General features: G+C 35.9%; 1 protein-coding gene across 2 annotated transcripts in view; it reads right to left on the reverse strand.

Annotated features, from left to right (window-relative positions):
- Positions 1 to 20,933, reverse strand: part of GLIS1 (GLIS family zinc finger 1) — a 1,802,806-nt gene that overhangs the window by 905,601 nt on the left and 876,272 nt on the right. For both annotated transcript variants that reach the window (XM_044085458.1, XM_044085459.1), the window contains one exon: positions 18,271 to 19,363. In XM_044085458.1, the coding sequence (XP_043941393.1) occupies positions 18,271 to 19,363 (1,093 nt within the window). The remainder of the gene's footprint in view (positions 1 to 18,270; positions 19,364 to 20,933) is intronic.

Raw genomic sequence — 20,933 nt, forward strand, 5'->3', positions numbered from 1 at the left:
GGAGAACACTTCAGTGACACGCTAACCCACGCACGTTCAAGCTTGCACGGCCCAACAGCAGAACAGGAACAAACAAGAGCCAGCAAACGGTTCCCAAGGCTTTATTGAAATAAATATAGTGTCAAAGACACTAAATCACTCTCTTAACCAGAATTGTAACAAAGACATGCCTCAAACTAGTTTCGGTAAAGTACCTTCTTCAGTGAGGAAAAATAGCTATCACAATTCCATTAAACAGACTCCATATTTATATAATTATTTAGCCAATAAACAAATGGCTAGCAATCAACTGAAAACTTGTAATTATACAAATCATTATTTAAAGATTATACATTTGGGAGCCCTTTTTCCACCTGGATTAAATGACCATTTATAAATTATCATATATATTTATATGTTATTTCACACCATACCTTGGCTGTATATTACTATTATTGACATAATATTTTTGTTGATATAGTATTATTTATGCACAGTTAGTGCATCTATGTATTTCTATTAATAATATAGGTTTTATGGAAGTGCATGTCTTTAAATAATGATTTGTATAATTACAAGTTTTCAGTTGATTGCTAGCCATTTGTTTATTGGCTAAATAATTATATAAATATGGAGTCTGTTTAATGGAATTGTGATAGCTATTTTTCCTCACTGAAGAAGGTACTTTACCGAAACTAGTTTGAGGCATGTCTTTGTTACAATTCTGGTTAAGAGAGTGATTTAGTGTCTTTGACACTATATTTATTTCAATAAAGCCTTGGGAACCGTTTGCTGGCTCTTGATTGTTCCTGTTCTGCTGTTGGGCCGTGCAAGCTTGAACGTGCGTGGGTTAGCGTGTCCTTTAAGGATATAACTGAGTGTGTTAAGTGAATAATTGAGTTTTAAACAGTATAAAAGGGAGGGGATATGTGATTGTAAACATACTATGAAAAAGCTTAGAGCTGAAGGCGCTAGAGATTCAGAAGTGTTTGTGTTTTTTTTACTACTTTTTTACCACTGTTTTCTGCTGCTATACCTGTGCTGCTGTACATTTTGAAGACGGTTACCTGGCCTGTTTGTGAGCTGCTGCTTTTTACCACTGTTTTCTGCTGCTATACCTGTGCTGCTGTACATTTTGAAGACTGTTACCTGACCTGTTTGTGAGCTGCTGCTTTTTACCACTGTTTTCTGCTGCTATACCTGTGCTGCTGTACATTTTGAAGACGGTTACCTGGCCTGTTTGTGAGCTGCTGCTTTTTACCACTGTTTTCTGCTGCTATACCTGTGCTGCTGTACATTTTGAAGACTGTTACCTGGCCTGTTTGTGAGCTGCTGCTTTTTACCACTGTTTTCTGCTGCTATACCTGTGCTGCTGTACATTTTGAAGATGGTTACCTGGCCTGTTTGTGAGCTGCTGCGTTTTACCACTGTTTTCTGCTGCTATACCTGTGCTGCTGTACATTTTGAAGACTGTTACCTGGCCTGTTTGTGAGCTGCTGCTTTTTACCACTGTTTTCTGCTGCTATACCTGTGCTGCTGTACATTTTGAAGACTGTTACCTGGCCTGTTTGTGAGCTGCTGCTTTTTACCACTGTTTTCTGCTGCTATACCTGTGCTGCTGTACATTTTGAAGACTGTTACCTAGCCTGTTTGTGAGTTGTTGTTTTTTACCACTGTTTTCTGCTGCTATACCTGTGCTGCTGTACATTTTGAAGACGGTTACCTGGCCTGTTTGTGAGCTGCTGCTTTTTACCACTGTTTTCTGCTGCTATACCTGTGCTGCTGTACATTTTGAAGACTGTTACCTGGCCTGTTTGCGAGCTGCTGCTTTTTACCACTGTTTTCTGCTGCTATACCTGCGCTGCTGTACATTTTGAAGACTGTTACCTGGCCTGTTTGTGAGCTGCTGCTTTTTACCACTGTTTTCTGCTGCTATACCTGTGCTGCTGTACATTTTGAAGACTGTTACCTGGCCTGTTTGTGAGCTGCTGCTTTTTACCACTGTTTTCTGCTGCTATACCTGCGCTGCTGTACATTTTGAAGGCTGTTACCTGGCCTGTTTGTGAGCTGCTGCTTTTTACCACTGTTTTCTGCTGCTATACCTGTGCTGCTGTACATTTTGAAGGCTGTTACCTGGCCTGTTTGTGAGCTGCTGCTTTTTACCACTGTTTTCTGCTGCTATACCTGCGCTGCTGTACATTTTGAAGACTGTTACCTGGCCTGTTTGTGAGCTGCTGCTTTTTACCACTGTTTTCTGCTGCTATACCTGTGCTGCTGTACATTTTGAAGGCTGTTACCTGGCCTGTTTGTGAGCTGCTGCTTTTTACCACTGTTTTCTGCTGCTATACCTGTGCTGCTGTACATTTTGAAGGCTGTTACCTGGCCTGTTTGTGAGCTGCTGCTTTTTACCACTGTTTTCTGCTGCTATACCTGAGCTGCTGTACATTTTGAAAACTGTTACCTGGCCTGTTTGTGAGCTGCCGCTGTAAATACTGAAAACAGTGAAATTGTGATACTGCTTTCATTGGATGTTATTAAACCTACTGTGCTACTGCATTAACATTTTCTGAAAGGTATCTACTGTTTTTTTGTGGTGAGCAAAGATATTAACTGTTGTTTTTATGATATTAATTTATATAGATATAATTTTCACATTTTTCTAAATATCTCAACAACCAAGTAACATGGAGAAAATTCCTTAGCCTCATATGAAGGCTGTCAGCTAGATGAATAAAATGCTGCTGACAGTATTTATGTAACTTGTGTGGTTGCTGAGATACTGTAAGTTGTTTACAAAATATTACAAATATAATAGTTACTGTGTTTACTGTGACTTATAAAATTCAGTTTAAGACCTAGAACCTAAATGATACTACCATTATAAAAATAGTTTGTGCTGAAGAGTTTGCCATTTACAATTCTTTCATAACCCATATAGCTCCAGAGATATGAACATTTGTTTGAAATGTGAGGACATAATTTGATTCTGTCAAAAGGCTTAGGCTCCGCCCACCGATAGTTACAGGTCAAACTTCCTGAGCTCCATTGGTGTGAATGAGTTAAGTCTGATGGGTACACATTTTTTTCAAATGTTTTCCACAGAACATTCTGTTAACCAAGCAATTAAGAAACCACGCTATTATGCATTAAATAAAAAAACTATCCTGATGATGCAGGTGTATTTACACCTGGAATAGCAGTTCTAGTGAGTATGCTAAGAATAGACAAACTGGAAGAACTTGAAGTAACTTTCAGACTTTCTCTAAGAATTCAGACAGAAGAAAGCTGTGTGAACTCACCCTCAGATTGTAACAGGACTGGTATGAGGGATTGCTGTGAAATTGTTTCTTTATTTATGATAAAGTACAACCTGCATGAATATTTAACTTTCTATTTAAAAATATATTAATTAGTGGAATATTTGACCCTGTTGCATTATTTGATACCCCACTGGTGGAGACAGAGGGCATATTTAGCACAGTTCTTCCATTCAAAAATAGATCCTTTATTATAGTGTTTGCTGTCTTTAGGACCACTGGTTGAACACACACTTTTTTTCACTGGGTAAGACAACAGTTTTACATTTTGGACTGGGAGCTTTGTGTGGAGTATGTGTTTTGTTGTGCCAAGATGATGCCATTGGAACAACTGCTTCATACTATTGCAGCTACAGCCAATGGGATGGTAGCAATTGCTAAGACCATGGAAATTTCTACACCATTTCCACCAATTAAGCAACTAAGCAAGGAGGAATTCATCATCGCCTACCACATAGCCATTGAACAGTATGCCCACACTGAGGGATGAGACCTGACTATCTGGGCTAGAATCCTTGAAACTCAATTAACTGGCAAATTTTTCAAAGCCTTCATGCAGGATTATGATAAAGTCAAAAAAGCACCATTAGCTGAAACTAGTGACACAGCTCAAACTAGACAGCGCAGTGGTGCAGTGGTTGCATTGTTGCCTCACAGCAAGAGTTCTCTGGTTTGATTCTCGGCTAGGGGAGCCTTCTGTGTGGAGTCTGCATGTCCTCCCTTCATTCATGTGGGTTTTCTGTGGGTGCTCTGGTTCTCCCCCACATTACAAAGACATGCGCCTCAAGCATTTCTCCTCGGGCCTCCACTGAAAATTGGCTTGTTCCAAGATGGACTTTCCTGGTAAACAAATGTTAATAAACAAAATAAATAAATAGTGCCTCTTCTGAGATGTAAGTTTAAAAGTTTCATACCCTGACATTTTTTCTAACATAACAATAAGACCTTAGTTACATGATTTAAAACATATAGTAAAATTGAGGTCTCAAAATACTAAAAGAAAAACCAAAGACATTTTAGCCATTGATAAATTTGATAAGACTTTGCCTGCTCCATTAAGAAAGTGAGTATTTCAGCATGATCACAGGGATGCTGAAAATGTTATTGTACTAGTAGAGAGATCAGTCTAGATCAATAGTAAAACCCTGTGTTAAAACCTGATAGCATACAAAAAGTATTAATTGTAGACTTATTCTAAGTGTTGTAATTTAAAAAAATAATCTCAACTGACTACAGAGAAAAACAGGAACTAGTAGACTCAACCAGTACGGTCATACTTAAAAAGACAGTGTATGACAGTATAAAAGAAGACCCTTAAAGAAAAAGCAAGCAGAGTTGTCTGTTTTCAAGGAGAAAGGAAGCAGAATCCTACTTCTCAACTATAAGGTGTGTTTAGCAATGTAGTTCATCCTGTTGGTTTTTCTCCCAATTTAACATGTGACATGATAATAGGGAAAGATTTTCCCACCTTTAAAAATTTGTGTATGGCATAGGATGAATTAAATCTTTTCAACAGGCTGGCTTATTGGTATGGGGAAGAGCCAGCATGTGATTAAGCCTACATATATGCCTTCCCTAACCTGAAAAATATGGGGAGTGGGTGAAAAACTACCATATACATTATAAAGAGAGTATGAATCCAACAGAAATCAAGGCAAAGTTTTATAAAGCTCTAAAGGGGCAAAATGTAGAAGGGAGGGAACTACATAGTAAAGTATTGCAGCCTGTAAGCATTATTAAGCACGGAGTAGAAATGACTAACTGAACCGAAGAGAAGGAATCACTGACTGAAATGGTGTAACCTAGGGAAATGAAGTTAGAATGCATGGAGAACAAACAACCTGGGCAAAATTCTAACCTTTCTGTGAAGCCAAAACAGAAAACACCAAAAATACAGTACTCTAACAAGAACGTGAGTGTTGATAAGAAGACATGCATCAATAAGAAAGATTTCTCTAGTGTAGTAAAAGAAGAAGGAACAGTACCTGGTCAGAGTTCTAAACCCATTTCTGTCAGTGTGTAAGAAATAAAATTGAAATAGAAAATGTATACTTGTAAGAGACCAAAAGAGGCGGTGTCTTCTACCTCACAAAAAATGCCCCTGAGAAAATTCCAGAATGGGTGACGTCCAGGTAAGCCAGATAATTTTTAAAAAGGCACAATGTACAAACAGCTCGTAGAGCAGCACAAGGCAAAATGTTGCTGAAGTTACAGGGAAAGAGGCTGAACAAAATGGTGTCACTTCCTATCCATATTTTGAATGATAAAATTACTTATGGCATGGTGTAAGTAAAGACACAGAAGGAAGTACATTAGTGATTCAGTCTAAACTTTGAGAATTCTAGTAATGAGATTAGTACAAATTCTTGTCCTCAGAGGATACCTAGTATTGGACAAAACTAAGGCATGGACTGCAGCAATGTTTTCCTGACCAGGAATAATGAAAGACGTTAAGAACTTCCATGCCAGATGGTGTGAATGACAGCAGACAGATCATATCATAGGCTTTAAAAATCATGATTCCCATAATTATCATACAGGACCCATTTGAATGTATTTTTATGGACATTGTTGGACTTTTGGTAAAATCCAGCAATGGGTTTAAGTACATTTTGGTCATCTGGGACTAGGCAACTAAGCAACTTGAGGCTATCATTGAATATAAGGCTAATGCTAAATCTATAGCCAGGAAGTTAATCTTATTATTTTCCTGAGTAGGCATTTCTAATGATTGACCCACCAACCATGAGACTACATTATGTCCAGAATAATGCATCAACTGTGTTAATCCTTTAAGGTCAATCAATTAAAAATCTCAGTGTACTTTCTCAGACAAATGGATTAATTGAGTAATGTAATCAATCATTAAAGTTCATGCTGTGGAACATTACTGAGAAAGACAGAAAAACTGGAACCAATTAATACCACACCACCTTTTTATCAGTAGAAAAAAGTAATCAGTCTTGACAGAGTTTATTTATTTATTTTATGAGACAATCTACAGTAGGCACTTTTAAGGAATGTCAAGTATTGCCGGGGGAAACTTGGAAAGAAGACAAAAAACACTTAAAAGTGTCATGGATCACTATACTGCCTTACAGTGGAGCTAATAGTGGTGATACCTATTATACAGAAAACAGGCCATGCAAAAAGGGGTGTATAATAGAAATGTAAGGCTCATGAAAGTTTTAGTTTTGGTCCCCTCTGCAGAATACATTTGAAACAAGAAGAAAAAATAAATGGTATAAACTACAGTTTTAAACAGACTGGTAAGATAAGACTAGGGCAGATATTCCATGTCAACATTTTGAATCCATCAAAAGGAGTGCATACCTGTGAAGTTATTTTGATGACAAAAACTGATGGAACTATCAAACAGAGAGAGAAAGAGAGATAACTGACCTCTTTGTCTGCAGTACAGGTAGATGATACAGCATTTAAGTGACAGAAACAAGAGATAAGGGGGATTTGTTTAAGAAACAAGAAGTGTTTTCAGAACTAACTAGCAGAACAAACCTGGTTCAACACCATATTGAGACCATTCCAGCAGAAAAGGTTAAATTAAAAGCTTACAGAATACAACAATCATAAAAAGGCTATACAAGAGAAAAGTACAAAATATGTTTAACATGTGTGTGACAGACTGGAACAGAACCATAGTTTTAGTCCCAATGTGTAGTCCCAAAATGTAAAGGAGCATCTGAGTTATGTAATGATTTTAGAAAGGTAAAAAACATTTCAAAATGTAAGAGCTATTGAATCTCTAGGGTGGATAAACTATCAGAAAGTTTGGGGAAGATAAGATTCTTGACCACATTAAGTCTGACACAGGGGTATTAGCAAATCCATCTAACAGCAGAGCTCATAGGGGGGGGAAAACAGCCTCTTCAATACAAGAGGGCTTGTTCCAGTTTATTGCCCTTCCTTTTTTGAGCTACTGCTTACAAAACTGAGTTATAATACATCCCACAGATTAGGACTTCCATCTAGCCAAGGTACAGCCTGACCAAGATAAGTTTAACAAAGATAACAAACTTAGAATGTGTGACAGGTAGGGGAATTGTGAGGTCCCACAAAGGAAACCTAAAATCACCAAGAAACTGGCCTATTTCAGGCACAAAGCAGCAAATGGATGTAAGAGTACTGCTGAAAATTCCTATCCTATTTTGCATTAATAGCAGACTCGTCAAAAGGGAAGATGCTCTTTAAAGTTAAGTGGACACTTACGGCAGACAATGTTTTTAAACTGTTGATGGAAACATTACGTTCAGAATCTGTTATAGCATTTGTGGATTTCAGTACACCCTTCATTGTTTATACTGATTCATCATTGGTAGGTCTAGGGGCAGGGTTTTCAAAGGACTTTGTAGAAGAAAAACACCCTATATATTTTTTTGAAATATACTTGATAAAGACCAGTGGTAAGCATTTTTAAATTCATTTCATATGAGCCAGGATGATACGACAAGGAATGTCATAAACCATGGATTCCCATAAAAAATATTCAGTACATTGAAAGTACATGTGGTTTCTTTGTTGAAGTTGTAGAAAGTTGTTTCATTTCAATGACTGACCAGATATACAGCAAACAGGAAACTTATACAGAAATATGCATCCTTACTTCTGAACCAGTTCAATGACATAATCAGCTGAGTATTACATACAAGAGCAGGCCTACCACTGATGCATCAAACCTGCGCAGTATGCCTCTAGAAAATGATGACAGTAGCTAGCTATGGATAACACTATGCTGTTAATTTGGAAATCCCAAGAAAAACTAAACAAGTATGTCTATGAGCAACATGTAATATTGTATATGAAATAAAATGCTGGAAATGCTAAAGCAAAATGTAGATGACCCTCTTAAATAATGCAGTTAGTAACTAAGAAAATTGTAAATGGAGTGTAGTAAAATCCATCATGAAGGATAAAATAATAGTAAGTCTCTTCTCTAAAACACTTCTTATCATCTGCAGAAGTACCACCAAGGGCAGCCTATGCAATACCTAAGGCTGCAGGTGAAATGCGAAGAAATATGTAAGTTCAAAGCATAAGTATAAACTGCAGAACATCATTACTGTGCAATTAGTCTGAATGTGCTTCTTACACAAAAGGTGACAAATATAATGAAAATGAAGTCAGAACCTGAAAATAGCAGCTGTTATAGTAATGAGATCATCTAAAGGAAGAGATAAGTGGTAAGCTACAGGTCAACATGCTGAAAACTGCAAAGGTATCCTAGTAGATTCTTTGCATAGAACACAGGCTCATAATTCAAATGGGGCAGGTTTCCAATAGTACAACGTGGAAGCGAAAGGCAAGGGGAAGTTAACCACCAAATTTTAATATTAATCATAATCATAATCATTTGTGGGGTTGATCATTCATTTCTCTATGATTGCACATGCTATTTCATGCTACTTTATTTGTTAGCTTTCTCTTTTTTTCCACTATATTACTCTCTCAGTTTGTATTGTTTATCTATAAAATTATTCTTGATTGTTATTGATTTCTTGTATTGTTTGTAATATATTTTTATAATGGAGCTTTTCTCCCCAGGCCTCTACTGAAAAAGGGCCACTGGCCCAGTTGGACATCCCTGGTAAACGTATGTAAAATAAAATAAAATTAAATAAAGGAACAAATAAAATGTATCAATACCTTGAAGACCCCATCATTTGTCCTGGCTCCGCTCAGTTTTTCTGCCACTACGTTTTGGTTTGACGGAAGGTAATATGCCTGGAGGGTTAAATATTATATACTTCCAGAAGTAATTTCCCTCTTTCATTAAATTCTTAGTGGACCTGAGTAGCAGATGGGCCAAATAAAACGTTTTTTTCTCTACCGATGAATTCAAAAATTCAGGCTTTTTTCCAACAGAAAACTGAATTTGTACCCAGCATACAAGTCCTCTGGTTTCCTCCCACATTCCAAAGACATGCAATATGTGGATTGGACACACTAAATTGGCCATAGGTGTGAGTGAGTGAGTGAGTGAGTGAGTGAGTGAGTGAGTGAGTGAGTGAGTGAGTGAGTGGAACGGATGAACTATCTTGGCAGGGCTAGCCACCCAGTGGTGTAAACCTTGGCTTAATATGATTGTCACTGTTGAAGTGACACCCTGACCCCATATACAAAAATGGGAAAAAGGGGTTGAGGATGGATGGATGGATGGATGGATGGATGGATGGAAGGACGGATTTGTGGGATTGCAGAGATGTTAAATAGATCATTTTCTTGACTCTGAAGTTAGAAAATTTGTAGCAGTATATCAATAGGGAACTGGAAGCCATGATTGCTGTAAAATAATTTCAGTTCTGGAAACCTTTTTTTATGGAAAGGTTTATAGGACATCATTCCCCTTTAGTATGTCTGTTCTCTGACTGCTGGGTAATATGGCCACCCACAAGGAGACAAGACTACCAGACCATCATTATATGCCTTCAGGATATTATGGATCAGAGTGTTATTGACTATTGCATTATCCTTCCAGATGTTTTGCTACCAGCTACTAAGAGCAGAAAATGTAACCAAGCCACGTTATGCAGAGTCTACAACTGACAGTGGGAGGGTGGCCTAATGGTTAAGGTGTTTGCCTTATAAACACATGGTGCAGGGTTTGAGTCTTGCAAGGGATAATTGGCTAGGCTTACAGTGACTGACAAGGGCAGTTAGCCTAGTACTAACCTATGCAAACAGTAATGGACAACATGCAAATGACTTTCAGGAAATCCTGCTTGTGAGTTTGCATAAATGATGACAAACTCAGGAGGACTAGTGGAAGGACTGCTGACTCATAATGCTTGGTTTTACAGTTGGGTATCAGTTGGGGTGTCTTTTGTGTAGAGTCTGTATGTCCACCCTGTATCCACATGGGTTTTCACTGGGTGGTCCCAATTCCTCATACATCCAAAAAACATGTTGTAGGTGAATTTGTGATCCTCCAAGTTGTCCCTATGTCCACGTGCCCTATATTGCTGAGTAGTTATACATTCAGCAATGAACTGCTGCCTCATCCTGGATTACTTTCTCTGCCCCATGGCCAATGAGTTCATGGAAAGCAAAGTACATTAACAGTTCCCCTTTGTTTAGCACAAATCAGCAGCATTACATGAAATGTAGCTTAACTGGAATGATTGTTTTAATAGCTACCACTGTTGTCGGAAAAATGACTTTAAGAATGGTAATCATAACCATGAACCTGAAAACATGTTCCTATACTATACTATACTACAGTGACTGATAATGCCCAAGTCAACTATGAAGCTGCTAATGTTTATTACATTTACTGCAGGTGGTCAGCTTAGAACAAAGATATCAGATGGGATATAAGAAAACCAGCCACTTTCTTTGAAAGATACACTGGTGCCTATATAAGATCTATGGTAAATTTGGGGATCAGGGAAAGGCAACAACTTTGCATTCAGTTTGAGCTTTTAATAAAAGTCATTGCAAACAGCTCTTCTGCAGATTTCCATGCATATACTCTGAATGGACTGATAAACATCCTGTTTACACTGGCAGCTGACTGTGGCAACTAGGAAATGAATGTTTGGAATGATACTGCCATTGCAGGAATGATCTTTATGGGAAGAAAAAGAAGCCATGACAGACACAGCAACATCAGGAGTGGAAAGTTTAGCTACACTATGTGCAGTATCTCATCAAAATAAAAATAAGTACACTGATCTTTAAATTGCCACACTTTAAAAATATTTTATGTCATACAACACAATTTGCTCAAACTATATATCATTTTGTGTATACCTCAAGTTTAGTCCATAAGAATCCATGGGATCCTTCTACGGACTCAAAAAGTATTTGCCTTGCCATGTCCAAGCCAGTAAAAGAAAGCATCTGCAAAAGTCATACAAAGGCCATTTACCTGTACATTTTTAGAGCTACAATGTTAGTGAAACAGATCCTATGAGGCTGAAATGCAAAGACTGATACTGAGCATCTCTTCTACCTGCTGCCGGTGTCATTTTAACACTGGTTACTCCTTAGTTTAAACATTTGCATAATGTGATAACAACTGTATGCTCTTAGGGGTCCTCAGTTATAAATCAGCATTTCATTCTGGCCAAGCAGTGAGATCAGGTGGGGGAGTGCATATTATGACTAACATCTAAGCAGCCGTATTCTCTAATGGTGACACTTGCCTGGCAATGAATCCACCCATTTTTTTGACTGTATTTCCCAGAGCTAGTGTTTCCTTGCCACAAGTTGAAACAGACATCTCACATGTTATCAAGATTTACCGTAAGACCAAAAATGGTGAAAACATATGGGTCTCCTGGTTTTGCCTTGTGGCAAGGAAACACTAGCTCTGGAAAAAACAATGTAAGAATGCAAGGTTGGATACACACTGATTAGTTTATCCCTCTGGCATGATAAACAAGTTATGTCTGTAGAACTCCATTTCTAAAATTATTCAGCATTTAGGTAGGGGAATCTGGAATGGGGTGTTCAGAATCTTAACCAGTCACATTGCTGGTATCAAGAAATCAATGCAACACCAGTTCCTTGACATTTTCTAATATCTAAGGAACTATTCTTATTTAAGATAATGTATTTCAATACAGAATGCTGGTGCTCCATTTAAACAACTTGTTTATTATGGGCAGTCTGTAAATATTAAGACCAAAGGAAGAAACCACACTGTCTCAGTACAACTATTGTTTATCAAAAACTATGTAATAATTTGTCGAGAGAAAATGTACTACAGGCAAGTTAAATGCAGCTGTTGATTCACTGTGCAAAAGTATACTTAAAGCATAACATCAAAACTAGTACCCATTTCAGGATTTTTTGGTTTAACAATGAAAATATCCCTCAAGATTCAAAACAGATTATATATATCTTGACAGGATGATCAGAGGGGGATTAGGCATACCATTATGTCCTGACTAAAAAGATCTAAATTAAACAAGATTAACCTAATTTAAAAACAAAACTGTAAACTATAATACCACTAAACCACAAAACAGACAATACTGAAAAAAGAGCCTCTGGACCACTGAGATAAATGGCAGAACACCAGAAGATATAAAATTGAATTATATCAGTTTAATATACAGACAAACATATAAAAAATAAGCAGATTAAGTGCTTTCATCAAATTGACTTCTTCAGAATCTGTCACATCACTTCCTTGCTTTTATTATAAATTCATACACCAATCAAATTACTTTGCTTTGTGCATGCTCAAACATATGAATCATGGACTTAGAACAATTTTGTCACCTGCATATGTTTTTATATAGACTAAAAGGTAAATCCTATTATTCAATATTGTCTTATTTATTAAAACCTAAATGACACCTATAAACAAGAACATATATATAAAAATCATGAAGAATAATAATTCTTCTTCTTCTTTCGGCTTTTCCTGGTTAGGGTTCACCACAGTGGATCACCGGTCCGTTCATGACTGGCAGTGGAGTTTTACGGTGTCGAGTTGCCAGCCCAGCACCCAACCTTCCACAGAAGGCACACACACGCACGCACTCACACCTAGGGACAATTTAGAGTGTCCAATCCACCTATAGCATGTTTTTGGGATGTGGGAGGAAACCGGAGCACCCGGAGGAAACCCACACAACCACAGGGAGGACATGCAGACTCCGCACATAAGGCATTCCAGCCAAGAATCGAACCAAAGAGCCTCTTGCTGTGAGGTGGCAACACTAACCACTGCACCACCATGGCTGCTCTATGAAGAATAATACTCAATAATATAATTTCTTTTGATGACAAAAATAAATGTATAAATATATAAATAAGCAATATATATATATATATATATGTGTGTGTGTGTGTGTGTGTGTGTGTGTGTGTGTGTGTGTGTGTGTGTATAATATATATATATATATATATATATATATATATATATATATATATATATATATATATGTAAAATTTTTATATCCATAAAACTGTAGGTATGTATATATAGATATAGATATAGTTATATAGATATAAATAGAGATAAATATAGAGATATACATGGGGCTAGATGTTCTCAGTGTAAGTCTCCCCTGATTCCAAAAGATCAGCTCTCAGTATAAGTGACTTACTTCAGTGTAATGCCTATCTATAAACAAGCTTGCTGTGAGGGTCAGATTCCAAAACACTTGCTCTCAGTGTAAGTAGTCACTTACACTGAGAGCAAGTCTTTTGGAATTGGGGCCATGATATAGATAATATATGATTAATATGCCCTTATCATAAATTTAGATACTTGCTGCCCTCATATTCAATAAACTACTGATCAATATTCAGTGATTCTTCCCTGTATTTTTATCAGCTTTCAATCATATTTGCAACTTGAGCTGACATAATTCAAGCAATTCCTGCTATGATCCACCCCCAGAGTCCTAAACAACTTTGTGAGATAAAAAATTGAAACATTTCAAAACCACAATATATACTGACATGCTTACATAATGACTTAGTCAAATTCTTCTTACTAATATCATACACTTGATCATAAATTCTTTTTTTCAGTCTTCTTTCAGTTTTCCCAAAATAATATGTAAAATGTACTGAACCAGGCTAAAAACTGCTAAATTAGAAGAAGCCAAATCACCATCTAACTCATACCAAACTAGATATAAACTTTATAAACATAACTACTTCTAATCGCTTCTACTTTTGCTTTACACACTTTCCTTAACATATCTTCTAGCTTCAACCTTGGAACTTCACTATATACTTTCTAAATATAATCCCTTTTAGTTTCCTCTACTCTCTCTCTACACATTTCTTGTTTAACAATCCTGGTAGCTCAAGCTTACAGCAATTGGCTAATCATGTAAAGCTTCCATATAAAGTAACCAGCTCAAACAGATCTGCTGATACAATGTTGTACTCTCTAAAAGTAACCTTATCTACTAGCCTGTTTTTTTCAATCCTGTTTAAAATTCCATCAATTGGCTCATGGTCAATAACATTTCTACACCTGGTAACAATTTATAAAGCTCTCAATTCTTGTTTCAACAATCCCTTACTAATTAGCAGGAATATCCACATTTTAAAATGATGGCTTTTGAAAATCAGCATTATGCTCACTTTCTGTAATGTTCTTATTAAAATAGTCATCATTATTTTCACTGAAGAAGGCTCTACAAAATCCACTACATTGGAACTAAATTCATCATAAATATTCTACACAAAGTGTTTTGGATATCCCCTTTCATAAAACATACATATTAATAATTGTGCCTCTTCCACAAACGTACAAATTGTATTTGAATAGATTCTTCTTTTGGTGCTTCAGGTGATCACTGTCATAATGTAAAAATTAAGCAAATTCTCTACATATACTAATGTTAAATTTATTATTCAGCATATCTTCATTAATAAGAACAGCTAAAAAGCTCATCTCATCATTAACTTTATGTATAGTCAACATTAGAATTGTCTGATTCAAATAGTTTAAAAACTCCAATAATTTAAATTCTGCATCAATTCAAAATATAAAAATATACAAAAATAAAAATACATGTTCTAGCAATTTACAAACTTTGAATTCAAAACAAAATGTTTATCTAAATATGCCATCACCAAATTAGCATAACAGGAAGTACAAGCAGCAACCATGGTTACCCCTTACATTTGTTTAAAATATTTCCCTTGAAAAAATATAGTTATTTTTTAAAATCAATTCAGTAAATTCACATACATTAATAGCCTCATTACTCAAAAATTCCACTATTATCATTTCTCTAAACTATTAGACCCCAATATTGTACTGAATCAAGGTATATAAATCCATTAGTTCCAATGTAACAAGAATCCTATTGTCAACATATAATTCTTGGTTAATATGCTCCAAATAATCCCACGCATCCTTCATTAAATATTTAAAATGAATACATATATTTTTAAATTTCCTATCAAATATAGTCAGTAGCTGTGTAACAGAACCACTTGCATCCACTATTGGATGAAGAGGTGGGTTTAAAACATTTTTATGTATTTTGGGTAGCACAAACATTGTGGGCACTCTTGTTTTTTTTTTTTTTTAATTTTAAAATTATTTGTTTTGGAAAAATATTTTGCAATAATAAATCATCCAACACTAAATTAATTTTGTGCCTCTTCCACAACTCATGTTCATCTCATTGAGAAAGGATATTTGATAGTTATCATCATTATTTAAAATATTACAAATCAAATTATGCTATTCCTTTCAGTATTGGAAAGAACAATCCCTCACCTTTGTCGAGTTTTATAAATTTAACATCACTGTTATTCGATACTTCATTTAATAACTCTGTCTTTCTCATTATCTAATAAATTCATCTTAATACATAAATTATAAGTTTCACATGATCTCCTAATATTATCTTCAATGATATTTTCAAATAAACTTAAAGCAGAATGTGTTGGAGGTTTGCATGTACTGTCTCTATAAAACTCTGATTTATATATGTTATTATCTGGATTCACAAATTAAATATTAAAATTCAGCTTATGCATAAAACATTTTAATTCTAAAATATTATCAACCAAATCTATCTCACCTGTAGGAACAAATTTTAATTCATGAAATAATAATGAAAACAAATCCATCATGAATTTCAGACAGAGAACTATAATTATATGTAATAAAATTGTTCTTAGTAAAAAAACGGCACTTTAATCTGTGATAATGGTGTCTATTGTTCTAAACAATTGTCCATAATTCCATCAGCTATGGAATCTAAAGATAGCAATAACAGAATATCTTCACAATCTAACAATAATGTCTCTGTGCCTTCCTTCAGTGTTGCTGCCTTTGATTCCTCTTGTTCCTTGTCATAATTACGAAAGACAGATTCCCAGATCTCTTATCTTCTTTCCCCCTGTTTCAATTTGCTATCCACTCTGAAAAGTCATGGGAGTTGGTGCACATCTAAAGTAACCACTTCTTGATAGTTATTGCCTCCTACAATCACCATACCATTGTTGTACCACCTTTCAAAAGCAGAAGGTTTTGGATATGCTATCTTGTCCTTATAATCTTTCCTGTCCCTCTCAATTTTCTTCATTTTGTGAGCTTTAATAACATCCAAGTCATTCGCTACCTGCTTAAATACATTTAGTGGAAGCATCCAACATTTTTTAAGGCTTTCCATAGTGTATAAATTTTCTTTAATCAAAAGTTCCATCAGTTCAAACCCCCCCCCCTTGTCGAAAAGAGACATCAACCAATTATATAATTCAGTTCCATCTTTAACTCCATTCGGAAACTTATATAGATGTAAACCCTTGGGGAAAAGTATATTATTCAAAAAACATTTAAAATAACTGTTCTCTAATTATAAACTCTTAAATTTATATAATGTCCTTTCAAACTCTTTCAGTTTGTTCAGATAATGTATCATACATCAGGTCTGTTATCTCCCTACCCCAGTGAAATAATGTATTAAACCAGTCATTCAAAGAGGGCACCAAAGTATTAACTAAATGTTCAATTCATTTCACATTAGAAGGAACACTGCTACTAAGTCTAATTTTATCCACGAGTCATAGAATTACCTTTTTAACTTCCATCCACCAATGATATTTGCACTGCAGATTGAGTACATATTATAGCTTTACTAAGCTGAGTAGTTTGTTGAATAAGCAGTATCAAATTCCCATAATTTCATTCATAGGCTCCTGTGAACATGCCTCAACATCCTGGGATTCCTGAAACTCCGGATATCTCAGTGATTCAGGGGCTCTTTTTTTAGTTTAAACTATAAACTCACACATTGTTACATAATTCTTACTGCGTTACTAAAACAAGAGAAAAATGTAACTGTCATAAAAAAGAAAAATATTAAAAACTAATACAGAGTCACAGCAGAAAATCACACAAGAAATTTTAGCCATAACAATCTGTGGAAAATACCCAAATCCCAAGTCAATAAACAGCTTAGGATGTTTCCACAGCTCATTGAAATCAGTGGGAAATAGCAATTTAAAAATTAGCAAAAACAAAAAAAAAAAAAAAAGAAAACAGATAAATGCAAGATGTGATTGTCTAGTTTGTATACTGTTTGGCTTACAGAATTTGGTGTAGGGCTTGTGGCTTTGGCAGTCATCCCAAAGAATGTTCTGTAAATATATATAACAAAATATTTCACGTATTTTACATCAGATCCATACATATTTCAGCCATGTGTTTATACATGTACTCATACACATATAAATAAATACATAAAAAGTATTTATGTATGCATTTACATCACTGATTTCCATCCATATTCCCAAATACACAGATTTATTATCAATGTCATGCATCCTGCGATTCTGGAAAATATATTTCAAAATTAGTAATATGATGCACCTACTACATTTGATAGTTAATTTCCCCAAGGATTGCTGGCTTTAGATAGAAACAAATTCACATGGGTAAGAGGCTCAGGAGGCATATTTTTGTACTTTATAAGGTACAAGACTGATGGATATGAATATCATAGTTCTGGGCTCAGCCCCTTTGTTCAGGCTTGAACAGTACTCTGTACTAAGCTGGTATTGAGAAATGCAAAAAAAAAAAATAATAATAATAGCATACATGCTCAGCAATTAGCATCTCACATAGCACTTGAATCGTGACTGCTTATCAGCATCATTTGTGAGAGCAGTAGGTCATTCATCTGAGAGTAGACTAACATATCTTAAGCAACAATGTTTTTTATCTGGATTGCAAGAATAAAAAAAAAAACAAATGCTTTTGAGCCTTTATTGGCTTAGTAAGGCACAGTTCCTTATAAAGTTTGTCAGATGACATTCTAACCTTTACAAAATCTTAACAACATATTTAACATCTTACTAAACATTTCCACTTTTCTTATACAGAGTAAACAAGGGACATATTATTCAAAGTTTATTTTGTTGGTTGTATATCTGAAAATAACATGATACCTCAGTTAAAATTATTTTCTTGATGCATTACGAAGAATAGAAAACATTAATTTAAACATTGCCCTGCACTTACCATACACTTATTGGGTTTTTCTCCAGAATGAACTCTCATATGAATCAGCAGTTTATATCGGGCATTAAAAGGTTTGTACCGACGAACACAACCAGCCCAGAAGCAGGTGAAATCCTCCCCTTTACGCTGATCAATGTGCATCTTCTCTATATGTCTCACTAGCTCATCCTGTTGGTCATAAACTGCATTACAATCTATCCATCGGCAGACCTGCTTGCTGCTGCTATTGGTATCCAGTTCCTCCCCTCCTTCAGCTTGAGGAAGAGATTTGGGAGACAATGGCCTCTGTAAATTAGAAAACGTTGGTGTATGACAGAAGTGTTGATGTGAATGATAAGGGGGAGGCATCTCCTGATGGTGCTGAAAAAAGTCTACATTTGGTGAGAAATCATCAGTTGGTTCCTGCTTCAAGAAGCTGACCTTCTGGTTTGCTAGCCCATGTTGTGAAATTGTGTTATTTAGTATTAGACTAAGACTAGAATTTTCTTCCAGTTGTTGCATTTGGATCTGTCCACAGTCACTTCTGTTTTGTTCTGTTGAAAATGGTGGAAGACAAGATGTCAAGGGAGAAATATTATAGTGGTTATCAGTCTGAGAACAAGACTGCGGACTACAAGACTTCTGAGCAGTGAGATGTCCGATTCCTCCTGGGTGAGGGGAGATGCCAGAACTGCTGTTCCTTAGCCCATTCACACAAGTAACCACAGAAGTCTGTGAAGTCCGAATGATAGTTGTGAAATCAATTCCTTCCGATGAAGATGGTACAACAGACAGGCATCTCCTCTTCACATTCGCAGACTGTGTTCTGGTTGAGTGATTAGATGGACCAAGTGACAATGGGCTTAGGGCGGAGTTATCATTATTAAATAAGTATGATGAGAGTGAATTTGTGAAGCCATTGTTCATTAGATCAATTTCTGAACGCAAGCTGCCAGAATCTCTTATCTCTGTACCAGCTGAAACCTCTCTGTTTGAAGACAGCTCTGATAAAACTTTATATTCACTTGAGCACTCTTGTTTGATATGTTGTGTTGCACTGTTGCCATTTACACAAGAGGTTGTAGAAACAGATGGGTCTTGAAAACTGGAAGACCTGTGTAAAAATACAGCAAATCTAATTAAGGCAAAATTATATGCAAAGGAAAAAGTGCTAGAAACCATGAATGCATAATCTAATAGAATACACTTACTACAAGCATTATACATAGCACATTTTAAAAGCACTGTTTAATGCTAAATGAAATGACAGGACATTAAATCACAGATGCAGAAGACAATATGATCCTGAAGCATGTACAATGAATGTTCTGCAGATGTATTGTGAAAGTTTGGAAAAAAGCCCAATATGTTGACTAGTATCAAGGGTGATGCTGTGTTCTCTCTTTCTGGCTTCCATCACGTCATATCATACTTTCTTTGTCAGTGTTATATCTGAGTTCCTGATAGTACATTAAACAAGAGGCTGATATCACTTAAGTTACTTCTTAGGGATCCACCCCTCTTCATATGTTTTCACTTTGACCTTTGGTGAACTAAACGCAGTCTGCTACTCATACATGACACATGTTTATGGGAAATAACAATAAAATCAACTGCCACATCAGTTCCCTCTAATGAAAACAACACTACAACAACACGTGTTGACTGACAACTACTAAGGTTCATGCTATATGTAAACAGTTCACATATGTTCATCAACAAAGTTAAACATATGTTAAAGGCATAGTTCACATTCCAAAGTACAGTGACAGTATATTCAAATATCTTCTAGACAAATAGTCGAATGGAGCCAAACTGAAAAGCATATTGAGTGAAAGTAAAACTTTCAACATAGCTTTTGAAAAACATTAAAACACATTTCCTCTAGACTTAATGATGCAATATGGGACAAAGGCAATGTTCTAATTACAGCAACCAATGTTAATAAGCCCAAAATGTAACCTGTTGCACACTATCCCTCAATTAATTATCAAGAATTTGATGTGCTACTTAAACTTTCATACAGAATAGCCTATTATACCATGACCCCCCATTAATATTCCAAAACGTGCATGCTGATTGGCCAGCGTGCACGTTGTACATCGACTTATACTAATGGAAAAAGGTCCGGTCGCCCGGACTTTTTCCATTAGTGTAAGTCTTTTTTTAAAACACTGTCTCGCTATGTTAAAAGAGTTTAACATAGCGACACAGGTTTAAAAAAAGCAACGGAGATCTCCGTTGCTTATTTTAAAGCTCTCTCGCTATGTTAAACCCATCTAACATAGCGAGACAGGTTTAAAAAAAAAGCAATGGAGAAAGCAAGATCTCCGTTGCTTTTTACTGTTTCGCTATGTTAAATGGGTTTAACATAGCGAGACAGCTTTAAAATAAGCAACGGACATCTCCGTTGCTTATTTTAAAGCTGTCTTGCTATGTTAAACCCATTTAACATAGCGAAACAGTAAAAAAGCAATGGAGATCTTGCTTTCTCCGTTGCTTTTGGCCACAGCTCTGATGTACTGCGCAGGCATGCGCAGTACATCAGAACTGCCACGGATGCCAGACAGCTGCGGAAGGGCAGCAAAGAGGTATTATATAATGCCATTATTTAAGAAAAGTAATTGTTTCTTTTCTTAAATAATGTCATAGTATAATAGCAATAACCCACTTCTGGGTGTGAG

The sequence above is a fragment of the Protopterus annectens genome, chromosome 10.part0, assembly GCF_019279795.1.
Source record: "Protopterus annectens isolate FY-2018-M chromosome 10.part0, PAN1.0, whole genome shotgun sequence".
NCBI lineage: Eukaryota > Metazoa > Chordata > Ceratodontiformes > Protopteridae > Protopterus > Protopterus annectens.